This window comes from Plectropomus leopardus, chromosome 20 (genome assembly GCF_008729295.1).
Source record: "Plectropomus leopardus isolate mb chromosome 20, YSFRI_Pleo_2.0, whole genome shotgun sequence".
Taxonomy (NCBI): Eukaryota; Metazoa; Chordata; class Actinopteri; order Perciformes; family Serranidae; genus Plectropomus; species Plectropomus leopardus.
The window spans coordinates 2,222,540-2,236,130 of NC_056482.1; the positions used below are offsets into that span (position 1 = coordinate 2,222,540).

Consider the following 13,591-nt stretch of genomic DNA (forward strand, 5'->3'; position numbering starts at 1 on the left):
CTGTCAGATTTATTTGGCTAATGTCATCACATCTTTTCCCTCCATCAGACAGAGGAGGATAAAGTTCACAAGGTGCGGATGGGAGTGGGAAACGGGCTGCGACAGGACGTCTGGCGGGAGTTTCAGAGTCGCTTTGGAAACATTAAAATGTGCGAGGTGTATGGCTCCACTGAGGGAAACTTGTGCTTCATGAACCACATCAGCAAGATCGGAACTGTGGGACGCTCCAACTTCTTCTACAAGGTGAGTATTTTATAACCTTAAGGTGTGAGCTGTGCAGGATGTAAAGAGGTGATGAATCCCTCACAGGTAGTAAATGTGAACACACAACCAAAACACAAAGTCCCATGTCACACAATTGCACAAACGTAAAGGAAATGTTCAGATTTTTTTTTTAAGTGGGTTTGAATGACGTACTTATCTATAGTCGATGTATAACCTACAGTAGATGATGGTTGGCAGTTTGGAGAAGCAGGCTGGAGTGCGACATGGAAGCTAAGCAATGTATTGCTATGGAACAAAATGTATTTTAGCCATCTTAAAAGTCCCACCCAAAAAAATCAATATCAGTTTAAGAGTATGCTATACTGAAAGTATTTTCATGACTTTACCTTGCAGTCACACAGTGATTTCCAACTGGAAAATGAAGCCATACATCGCCCTCATCAAAGCCAGACTCCATGGAGAAAAAATCAAATCAAGTCAAGTCAAGTCAATTTTATTTATAGAGCCCATTATCACAAAACATGGTTTGCCTCAGAGGGCTTCACAGTTTACGACATCCCTCTGCCGTTAGACCCTCACATCACCCAAGTAAAAAAACTCCCAAAAAAGAACCCCTGTCACGGGGAGAAAAAAAAGGAAGTAACCTCAGGAAGAGCAGCAGAGAATGATGAGGGATCCCTTTTCCAGGACGGACAGACATGCGATAGATGTCGTAAATAACAAATGAAATACAATTGTGGCAAAAAGGAAAGAGAAAGAGAGAGGGGGGAGGGGGAGAGAGGGGGAGAGAGGCACAGCAATAGTGGAAACAGACGCATGTCATATTACAATAACGATAGATGTGAAATTATCAAATGCAGTCTATGCTGATATTGCGGGTTTTGATAAGAGTCTCATGCATATATTGATACGGAGGTATCCAAAGACATGATCGCAGCATCGGTGCAACCGGGACCAACACCATGATCAGGGCAAGCGTGGGGTACAGTATCAGTGCAGCCACAGCACGAGCACAACCAAAGGCATGGTCACAGCGCCAGCACAGATATCACCACGATCAGGCACAGCCAGGGTTGCGGCCAGGATCTGGGAAAGCTAGGAAACAAGGGAGCAGGAATGCTCCAGAGAGGCAACTGGATTAGCATGGTGCAGTTCAACAGACCCAAGGTGGTGAGCAGTAAAAAGGATTAGCACTCAATGAAGATCCTAGAGTCACTGAACAGCAAAATATGAATGCCAGAGAGCAGTAATAGAAAAGAAGGAAAGAGAGAGGAAGCAGAGCTTCTTGGCAGGTCTGAACGGACTCAAAACCACCCCCACCTCCCCTTCCTCCCCGTCACACGGACGGGGATTTCAACTGAGCATAAGAAACTTGTGCTCCAGGAATATACACACTAATGAAACTAGGGTCACTAATCAGCTATTATGGCTTAAATATAAAGGTCAGAGAGCAGTGTTAGTCCCCACTACTCTCTGACCCCAACAGAAAGTCCCCAGGCAGGTTAAACCTATGTCAGCCACTATGGGCAGGTCCGGGCAACCTTAGCCAGCCCTAATTATAAACTTTATCAAAGAGGAAGGTCTTAAGTCTACCCTTAAAAGTGGAAACGGTGTCTGCCTCCCTAACCGAAACTGGAAGATGGTTCCATAAGAGAGGAGCGTGGTAGCTGAAGGCTCTGGTTCCTATCCTACATTTGGACACTTTGGGAACCACATGTAACCCTGCATTTTCAGAGCACAGTGATCTTGAGGGTTGGTAAGGAACTATGAGCTGCGACAGATAGGATGGAGCTTGACCATTTAGAGCTTTGTAAGTAAGGAGGAGGATTTTAAATTCAATCCTGGATTTTACATGGAGCCAGTGCAATGAAGCTAAAACAGGAGAAATATGGTCTCTTTTCTCTCCAACTGGTGCAGCAGCATTCTGCACCAGTTGGAGAGACCTAAGTGATATGTTGGGGCAACCGAATAATAGGGAATTACAGTAATCCAGCCTGGAGGTGACAAATGCATGTACAAATTTTTCAGCATCTGAAATGTCTGATATGTCTCATTTTTGCAATATTACACAAGTGAAAGAAAGCAGTCCTTGAAGTTTGTTTTATATGTGAGGCAAAAGATAAATCTTGATCAAATAAAAGTCCAAGGTTCTAGAGAAATTACATTATTAGAAAGGGAGTTTTTGAGGTGTTTGGGGCCAAGAACAATAACTTCACTTTTGTCTGAATTCAACATAAAGAAATTACGGCTCATCCAGGCTTTTACATCCTTAAGACATGTTTGAAGTCTAGATAGCCGATCATCTGGTTTCATAGATAGATACATTTGTGTATCGTCAGCATAACAATGAAAATTAATAGAGTGTTTTCTAATAATGTTGCCGAGAGGAAGCATATATAAAGTAAAAAGGATTGGTCCAAGCACAGAACCTTGTGGCACTCCGAAGCAGACCTTAGTATGCGCGGACGATTGATCATTGATGTGAACAAATTGGGAACGATCTGATAAGTAAGATATAAACCACGTTAGAGCAGTTCCTTTAAGGCCAATTAACTGTTCACTGAGATCTAAAAGGATTAAAACAGAGACCAGACCTGAATCAGAAGCGATCAATAAGTCATTATTAATTTTTACAAGTGTCGTCTCTGTACTATGATGAAGTCTACAGTCCGACAGAAAGTCCTCGAATAAACTATCATCTTGGAGAAAATCACAGAGTTGATGAGCAACCACTTTCTCAAGGATTTTAGAAATAAAGGGGAGATTAGATATCAGTCTATAGTTAGCTAAAATCTCAGGATCGAGAATGGGCTTCTTTAGAAGGGGTTTAATGACAGCTGTTTTAAAGGACTGTGGTACATGGCCCATGAATAAAAACGCATTGATTATATGTAATAAAGAATTGTCTAATAAAGGTAAAGCTTCCTTAAGTACCCCAGTTGGGATGGGGTTGATGGCTTACGTAGATGCAGAACTAAAAGTAGAGAGTAGGCGAAGGTCAATGGGGGAAAAACGGTCCAAATAAATTCCAGGCCTTGCTGCCATATCCAAGCTACCTGAGTCCGGGGTCAGGTCAGTTAAGGGCAAGAGGTGATAGATTCTATCTAGAATAGTTATAATTTTATCATTAAAGAAACTCATGAATTCGTCACTGCTTGGGGTCAAAGGAATACAAGGCTCTATGGAGCTGTGACTCTGAGTCAGCCTGGCTACAGTGTTGAAAAGAGACCTGGGATTGTTTTTATTTTCCTCAATTAATGATGAGTAATAGTTTGCTCTGGCATGGCGGACAGCCTTTTTACACATTTTAAGACTATCCAGCCATACTAAATGGGACTCTCTTAGGTTGGTTTAATGCCAATTTCTTTCAAATTTTCGCAATGTTTGTTTCAATTTGCGGATCTGGGGGTTAAACCATGGGGCTAATTTTCTTTGTTTCATTATTTTCTTCTTGAAAGGTGCAACAGAGTCGAGAGCTGATTGCAGTGAGCCAGTAGCACTATCAATGAGACAATCAATTTGAGAATGACTTAAGTTAGTATTAACTTAAGTAAGTATAGTATTCTCAGTCACTGTAAGACATGGTAATGATGTCAATGCAGAAGGAATCAATTTCTTAAAGTTAGCCACTGCTGAATCAGATAGACACCTAGAATAGTGCTGAGAGTGCTGAGACTCTTGCTGAGAGGGTTGTAGTCGAGTAATAAAAAATTGAAAGTTATTAAATAATGGTCTGACAGAGCAGGATTCTCGGGGAAGACTAATAAATCTTCAATATCGATACCGTATGCTAGGACAAGATCTAGGGTGTGGTTGTAGCGATGGGTGGGTTTATGTACACACTGACTGAAGCCAACTGAATCCAGAAGCGTGGAAAAAGCAGAACTAAGGCTATCACTATTAATATCTATGTGAATGTTAAAATACCCTACGATAATTACTTTGTCTGATTTAAGCACTAAACTTGATATAAGCTCAGAGAATTCAGATAGAAATTCAGAGTATCGGCCGGGGGCGGGGTACACTATAACAATAAGGATTGGCTGTAGAGTTTTTCCAGGATGGGTGAGAAAGACGAAGGAAAAGGCTTTCAAATTAACTATAGTTTAGCTTAGCTTTAGGGTGAATTGCTAAGCTTGAATCAAAAATAGCAGCAACTCCCCCTTCTCTGCCAGTGTCCCGCGCAACATTACTATTTATGACCTGGAGGAGTGGATTTTCAGGCTAACATACTCATCAGGCCAAAGCCAGGTCTCAGTGAGGCATAATAAATCAATATGATTTTCCAATATTAAATCAGTGACTAAAAGAGCTTTGGTTGATAGGGATCTCATGTTCAAGAGTCCGCATTTCATTCTCCTGTTATGATGCTGTTTGACAGGATATGTATTAATTTTTATGAGATTTTTTTGTACAACTCACCTTTTATTTATTTATTTATTTATTTAAACAAATGAAGTGGTCGGGGGACAGACACTGTTTTTATACACCGTTGTGTGATTGTGCTAGAGGAAGCTCAGAGAAGCGTGTAAGACTCTGCACTCTGGTCCCAACTCTGGGGTGTCATGACTTCGGGCTTCTAATAAACTCGGCCAGATTCCTTGAGAGGAGAGCAGCTACATCCAAAGTGGGATGGATGCCATCCCTCCGGATAAGACCAGGTTTACCCCAAAAAGAGTGCCGATTATTAACGAAGACCACATCATTTGCTGGACACCACCTTGACAACCAGCGACTGAGTGATGACATGCGGCTAAACATGTCATCACTGGTCACATTGGGGAGGGGTCCAGAGAAGATTACGGTGGCTTGCTAACTATCGCAGCTAAAGAGGGATTTTCCATGGCGCGGGGCTGCGCTTCTAGATCGCTAAGCCTCACCTCCAGCGCAGCAAATAAACTACACTTGTTACAAGTACCACTATCACTAAATAAGGCAGAGGAGTAACTAAACATCTGACACACTGAGCAGGCAAGAGCAGCAGAAGAGGGAGAAGAGCAGGGAGAAGCCATCACTAACCAGAGCTAAAGCGAAAGTAGCTAACAAGCTAACAGTGAGTGAGTGGCTGTGTGATTAAACTGGATACAAAAACTGCTGAGAGGAGAAGACAGCTGTGAGTGTTTGTGTAAAACTTACACACAAGTAAGAAGCAGGGTGTAAGGAGCAAGTTAGAAGATTAGCTGGGAATCGCTCATAGGAGCAGCACAGAGACGCTACCAGAGGCACAGACAGATACACTGGAAGTGAGGTATCACGCTTACCCGCACGCTGACATCACTGACCACAGATGCTGCTGCTGGTCTACTGCTGCCTCAAACAATGATTTTGGTAGTGTTTTTGTATTACTTTGGCGTTAAAAAGGGTTAGTTTAGATGCACAAAAGTCACGCAATAACACTAACTAACTGTTGTAGCAGTGGTAGACCAGCAGCTCCCATGTTTAGCAAACTAAAATTACTGTTTTTCTCAATGGAGTCTGCTGGTTTTGACAAGAGCATAGATGGGGAACTGAAGCCCTCTCCCTCTCAAAATGGGTTGTCTGAGGTAAAGGTAAAGCAATCAGAATACTCTTAATACAGCATTCAAATACACACATATTGATTTTTTTAGGTGGTACTTTTTTTTAGTTAGCTAAAATTCGTTTTGTTGCTGAACCTTCCACAGCAGTAGATACCTTAACTTTTGTGTTGAACTCCAGCCTGCTTCTCCAAACATGGGGCATGCCAACTGACATCTGCTGTGTGTAACACATTGACTATGTAAGTATCTCATACAACCCAACTTAAAAAAAAAAACAAAATGCCTTGAGGCATAAAAACACCCCATTTTAAAAAAACATCATTTTAAAACTCATACCCAGCCAGTAACCAAGCAACAAGCAAGATTTTTAAGTCATTTATTCATTCAGAATTACATTCATTTTGAAGTTACTCAACACCAGTAAGACTGCACTTTCTCAGCTGGTCCCAAATATCCCAGATGATCTGCATTACCTAAATCTATTATCAAACATATGGTGGCACCCCAGGTGTATGGTCTTGTTTCTATAAAATCCACATTCACTCTCCAAACATTGCTAATCCTGCACATCTATTTGAAGAGGCAGTGTGCAAGACTTGAATTTGACCACTAAATGTGTGCACATGGTTGGCTGAGTAAAGTGTAACGAGTGGTGGGGGGAGGGCTAAACGGCTTACAGTCAGGTCATGTGTGATCCAGGATGTGGCAAGTGTCCTTCATCAGAACACAAACTTGGTGGTCTCAGAGAGGTCTTAATATGCTCTCTAATGAAATACATTACAATATTGTGTTTGTTATTTTCTGATATTTTTGAGTTTAATAAGAGATGATGCATATAGAACTGTGCCCAACCTGCAGGCTCTTAACAGAAGCCACAGGTGAATATTAACCAGATCCAGAATAGAACACATTTGTGTGAGACTACAATATCCAGAAATTGAGAAGACAAATGCACATTTCCCACACCAAGTTTTTAGAATTTCGTGAATTATGAATAAATCTATATAGTTGAGACCTGCAAGAATATATTATTTTGTGAATCTTGTTATTTTTTCAAGGCTTTCAAGAAAAAAATAGCAAACTTAACACCAAAAAAGAAAAATGAATCCTATTTTCTATTTTCTATCATCTGTATCTAATCATAAAAGTATACACATTACAGAAGAAAATTTGACTTACTTTCTACTTGCACCAAAATCACACAGCTCACATTGGCTTCATTATATTTGTATTAATTCAATACCTTATGATGTCCTACAACACAAGAGTTATGTTTATTATGTCCATTTGGAGGTAATTATTATACAATGCAAAAGATAATATATAATGTATTTTCCTATAATTCATTGTAATTACAATAATTGTAGTAAGTGAAATTTTGTGATTAACAAAATAACAGCAACTTCTCAAAACATCAGTCACCATTACATTTTAACGCAGCTGACAGAAGTTGGGGAGAGACTGTCAGCCTGAATATTGACTTGTAGTGATTAAGCTGTAAGTCTGCTGAGACAGTTAGTGAGGATGAGCAGTGAAGTGGCTTTCCTGTGGCTACTAAAGGTATTAGCCTCACTAATGCTTGTCTGTGGAGCTGTTAATCAGAGGAGTTACAAAACAGTGGCTACATGTATTTAGCACTAATCTCTGACCCCAGCTATTCTTAGATCTGTCCCAGTGCTTCTCCTGCTGGCTCATATACCGTTATAAAATATAGTTATGAAACACTGATTTCAGGTTACATAGACTAATTTTCAGATTTTTAACATCAAGTTACTGTTAGATGTAGATGTCATGTTCATGTTCAACCTGAGGAAAGCCTGTTCTGTCCTTTGTGTATTCATTGTGAATGCCGATGCAGCATTTACACTATTGTGAGTGATCCAAATCTTTATTAGGGCACTGTTGCTGCAACAATAGAGGCCTGTTGCTACCCCACTTTTTCATGCCTCTGCACCAGTGATTGTTGAGGCAGGAGGCATTATGTTTTTGTGTTGTCCATATGTCCATACGTCCTTATATCCATTTGTCGGTCCAGCTGGCTGGCCCATTCTTGGGAACATGATATCTCAAAAACACCTTTAGGAAATTTCTTCGAACTTCGAACTCAAGATCACTATGTCCTCCTCTTTCTTTCCTATGGGTTCCCATCATCATGAAAAACCTGGAAAAGTCATGGAATTTCATAATTACATTTTCAAGGCCTGGAAAAGTCATGGAAATAGTAAAAAACATTGAAAGTTTTGGAAAAGTCATGGAATTTTGTAGTGTGTAGTTAAAGTGTTACAGTAATCTTCAGTAGATAACCTTCCACATAATGTAACATAATTGCAAATTTATTTTCTGAAGCTGTTGACATATTATAGCTCTAACATGTGTTGATGTGTTATGTTTTGTTTACCCTCATGTTTGTTTCTTCATTTTCTCCGGCATGCCGTCTTTCGCTCAGCCATGATTGTAGGCCGACCTCACTTTGGTTTTATTCATATTTTACATTAAACAAAGTAAATATTCATTAAATATTCAATCTGTGGCTATTTCAACATATAGTCATTTAAACCCCCCAACAGAATGCTGTTTTAACACATATATGTCCTCTTGCCTAATATTCTGCTGAGTAAATAATATTTGATATTGATAGGAAGCACACACTGTGAACACAATATTAACCTTCCTTAAGGAACTGAGAATTACTGTGATGATTCTGTATTAGATTATGGTGCATATGTGGGGATGGTATTTTTATTTAGCTAACTAATATTTGATTATTGACTTTGTTTTATTTCTTTTATTTTATGTTGGTATGTTAGCCTGCTGGATGCTTTTTAAATTTAATGTATTACTGGAGTTTTGTTTGATTTTATTTATTTATTTTAATTAGCTTTTTATTGGAAAAGGCATACATGCAAAAGTACAATCAACTTCTACATTATTTATACAACATCCTTTTCCCTTTTTTTTTTTTAAAAAAAAATAATAAAGTTGGACAGACATGTGCAGCATAATATCTTGCAGAAGTCTCTGAGTAGTTCCTGGTAGAAAACTTGGCCCATAAAAAATGCTGGATTCAAAACTCAGTTCCAGGAAAATATCCATGGGTGGTAAGAAACAGTGAACAAAATGGATAAATGAAATAAATAAATGAATAAATAAAATATAAAGAAATAGAAGAAGAACTACTTGGAATAATAATATTAATAAAGTACAGAAAGAGGAAAAAATTAAAAAAAGAAAATTAGATAAGAATGTGGATGGCTTTAAATTGCAGTGTTCGTGTGCATATTCCTAAAATAAAAAGTAAATAAAAGCATACTAAAATAAATGGTATACAGCCCATTCACCTTTGCTCACAATCTGTGTGTTTACACATTCGTACCATTCTTCATTCACAATAGAACCAAGGGGGCATACAATGTAATTTAAACATTGTTGTCTTAATGAGAAGAAAGCATTATAGTCAAATTTTGGTATTATGGTACTTTTTGGATTCTCAGACAGTAGGTTAGCTTTTCCATTCTATATATCTCAAGAATTATACCAAACGATTCCTCCAGTGTGGGAGGTGATGGATTTAACCATTTTCTGGTGATCAATTTTTTACTCGCTATGGGCCTGTAACAGCTTTACATCCTTCCTTTGATTCACAAGTTGAGTTCGACCAAAGTACAAAGTCTTAAATTTCAAAGGTAGATGGATTTTAAACACTGTATTTAGTGTTTTATGTAGGTCACTCCAGTATACTGTTAATTTGGGACATCCCCAAAATATATGAAAGTGGTTTGCCTCCCTTGAGCCACATTGTCTCCAGCATGACACATTAGTATTTCTATATTTTTCTTGGAGTGGAGTCTTAAAATAATAAATAAATTGTAGAATTGGTTGAGGACCACTGGAAGCTCCAAATTTCTCCCCACACTTCCTCTGACAGATTTAATCCCGCCTCCTTTTCCCACTTTTCCTTAATGTAAAGAGTATTTTAATTCTTTGCGTTAAAGAGAGCATTGTATAATTTAGATATGGATTTACGTGGTGTTGACTCACAAGCTGCCTTCAAGATTTTGTGAAACTCAGAATATGCCATTGTTAAATCTGTGGGTTAAAATAAATCCACAGTTGAAGATATCTGAAAAAATAATTTTTCTCCAAGCCATGTTTGTTTTGTAAGTATTGAAAACTATGTAGTATGTTTTTCTCAGTGAATGATAGATGAATTCTGAGTCATATGCATACCATCTGAAAGGTTTAGCATATTATGAATTTCATTATATTTAATTACCTTCTGCCATATTTTTAATGTTTTTTAATGTATTTATCCATGGATTTTTTTTAACTCTCTCTGCCAGCTATTGCAGCCTGCAAAGGAAAACCCACCTTCTGACTAAATTCGAGTTCTTTCCATTTGGCTTTGTAGTTGGAGTTGCACCAGTATAGAAGAGGGATTAGTTGTGTAGCTAAAAAATATGTCCTTAAGCATGGGAGTGCCATCCCTCCTCTTTCTTTCCCCAATTGTAAAATACTATATATTGGATTCTCTGCTTTTTCCCTTGCCAAATAAACCGGGAGATCCATTTGTACCACTCTTTGAAGCAATTATCATTCACTTCCACTGGAAGAGTTCAGAAGATATATAGTAAGCGGGGAGAATATTTATTTTAATTGTGTTTATTCTTGAGTTCAAATTAAGGAATGGGATGTGATTCCATCTATGAATGTCTGATTTAATTTTTGAAGATAATGGCTCATAATTAGCATTGGCTAGTTGGGTATGGTCTTTTGTCAAGGTTATACCCAGATATTTCAAATATTCGGCTTCCCAATTAAGTTTGCACCTTTTTCTCATTTCCTCTGAAACTGTACAATTTTGGATCGTGATCTGTGTTTTGGATATGTTAAGCTCATAGCCCGATAGTTTCCCATAATCAGAAAGTAAAGTCATCAGTCCAACAAAAGAATTTCCAGGTTTCTCCAAAAAGACCAAGACGTCATCAGCGAACAGTGCCACCCTCTGTACCAAGCCCGCTACTGTGATACCTTTGATAAGATTGCTCTGTCTTATCAGTTGGCCTAAGGGCTAAATAAACAAGACAAAAAGGAGAGGGGACAACGGACAGCCCTGTCATGTCCCTCTCTTCAGAACAAATGAGTTGGAGAGGTCTCCATTAAATTTGATACGGGCAGTAGGCTTGTCATATAATGACTGAATTGTTCTGATAAAATTAGTTTGGAATCCAAATTTCCCCATCACTTTATATAGAAATCCCCACCCCACCATATCAAAAGCCATCTCTGCATCCAACCCCATTATCATAGATTTGATTTTATCCTTCGATGTCTGATCTAGTATATGTAATGTTCATCTTATGTTTGAAGTCTGTCTTTGGTAAATAAATCCCGTCTGATCTAAGTGAATGATGTTGGGCTAAATGTTTTCCAGTCTGCAAGCAAAAAATGACGTGAATAATTTATTATCTAAATTAAGAACACTGGTAGGGTGATAGCTGCCACAGCTGCTTTATCTTTATCCTCTTTAGGAATTACTGATATAATTGCCTCCCTCCATGAGGGAGGAATTTCTCCTTTTTGCAGGGTCCAATTGAATGTCCTAAGTAGTAGTGGAGATAATTGAGATTTTAGAGATTTGTACCACTCCGCCGTAAAACTGTTGAAACCTGGTGATTTTCCTTTTTTGAGTTTAGAGATTGCAGAATCAATCTCCATGGTGGACATTGGTTTTATTAAATCTTCACTTTGTGTGTTAGTTAAGTATGGTAAGTTTAAAGAGTTCAGGAGAGAGTTGATACCTGTGCCACCTGGGCCCCTAGGTTGTGAATATAAAGTCCAGTGAAATGTCTCAAAACATTCTAGTATTTTCTTGGTTGTGTGTTCAACAGTTCCTGTTTTAGGGTATTTTATTTTGTTAATTGTTCTATCAGCCTGTTGTTTGCGCAGTTTATATGCTAAGATTTTACTGATTTGGTTCCTACTTTATATTTTTTTTGTTTAAAAAAAAAAAATCTTTTCTGAGTTTCCAGGGTGTTTATATTGTCAATTTCCTTCTGTATTTTTTTTATTTCTACCTTCAATGAGGGAGTGTTATTTTGGCTGTCGGCTAATTGTAGTTGTTTTAATTCTTCCTGAATATTAGTCAATCTTTGACCTTTGATTCTCTTCAGATGTGCTGTTGTGGAAATAATTTTCCCTCTCATAACGGCTTTAAGCGTATCCCAAAGGATTGTTGGTGACACCTCTCCTGAATCATTGATTTCCAGGTAGTCCTTAACGTCATCTTTTAGTTTTCACTTTGCGTACAGTGAAGAACTGTACCAATCATTTAGTAAGTTAGAGTTTAATTTCCATAATGTTTTCTTTCTACTCCTTTTTAAAGTTAGGGTTATGGTCTGATGAGTCGATCGTGGATATGCTGCTGTCTTTTATTTTGAATTTGTCTTTTCTGAACATAAAAAATAATCCAGTCTTGAATATACCAAATGTGTGATAACGAGTAGTATGTATAATATCTACTAGTTGGGTGAAATTCTTGCCATACATCTATTATACCTAGCTCTATCATAAGTGATTTTACTTTTTTTAATTAGAGATCTATTCTGTGTAGCTGTTCCTGATGAGTGCAGTGTCGAGTTTAGCCTGATATTGAAATCCCCCCCACAGATCACCATGCCCTGGGAATTTGTGAAAACACATCTATAAAGTCCCCACTCACTTCCTGGGGGAGCATAAACATTAACTAATGTTATGTCAACCCCTTCAATTGCATTGCGTGTTTATGTTTGGGAAAGCTATTTGTGCTTTCTCTTTTTTCAATTTTGATAGAATCTTACTCCTTTTAACTGCATTTAGAGCATTTGCAGGTGGAAGGAGCAAATATCGTAGGTGTTGTATATTAATAGTGGAGGCACAACGCATAATAATGACAGTAGAAGGTCGCTTCAAGCAGGATCGCGGTATCTGCTCAACCGAGGCCTATGACACAGGCGCAGCCTCACACAGGACCACAGCAACAGCACAATCAAGACCACAATCAAGGGGAGCCTGAGGTGCAGCCACATTACAAGCACAGCCAAAGGCAGGGTCACAGCATCAGCACAGCCATCACCACGATCCAGGCACAGCCAAGTTTGCTCTGGAGAGGTAACCGAGTTAACCAGTAAAAAGACAAGCGTTTGCAGGTGAAAGGAGCAAGAGAAGTAAAAAGGAGCTCAGTGTATCCTAGAAAGTCCCCTGGCAGACTAAACCTATGTCAGCCTAACTACGGGCTGGTCCAGGCAACCTGAGCCAGCCCTAATTATAAGCTTTATCAAAGAGGAAGGTCTTAAGTCTACCCTTAAAAGTGGAGATGGTGTCTGCCTCCCTGACTGAACCTGAAAGATGGTTCCATAAAAGAGGACCGTGGTAACTGTAGGTTCTGGCTTCCATCCTTCACTTGGAGACTTTGGGAACCACAAGTAACCCTGCATTTTCAGAGCGCAGTGCCCTTGAGAGTTGATAGGGAACTATGAGCTGCGACAGATAGGATGGAGCCTGTCCATTCAGAGCTTTGTAGGTAAAGAGGAGGATTTTAAATTCAGTTCTGGATTTTACAGGGAGCCAGTGCAAAGAAGCTAAAACAGGAGATATATGATCCCTTTTCTTGGTTCCTGTTAGTACATGTGCAGCAGCGTTCTGCACCAGTTGGAGAGACTTCAGGGACTTGTTGGGACATCTATATGACGTCCAGAAAAGACATCTATACTACATCCGGTAAAGACATCTATACTACTTCCAGAGAAGACATCTAGATGACGTCCTTAAAGGCATCTATAGGGGGTCCAGAAAATACATCTATACTACAT

The 13,591-nt window shown here is 38.9% G+C and overlaps 1 protein-coding gene across 2 annotated transcripts in view; it reads left to right on the plus strand.

Moving 5' to 3' along the window:
* Window positions 1-13,591, plus strand: part of slc27a6 (solute carrier family 27 member 6) — a 54,001-nt gene that overhangs the window by 27,378 nt on the left and 13,032 nt on the right. For both annotated transcript variants that reach the window (XM_042508828.1, XM_042508829.1), the window contains exon 5: window positions 49-243. In XM_042508828.1, the coding sequence (XP_042364762.1) occupies window positions 49-243 (195 nt within the window). The remainder of the gene's footprint in view (window positions 1-48; window positions 244-13,591) is intronic.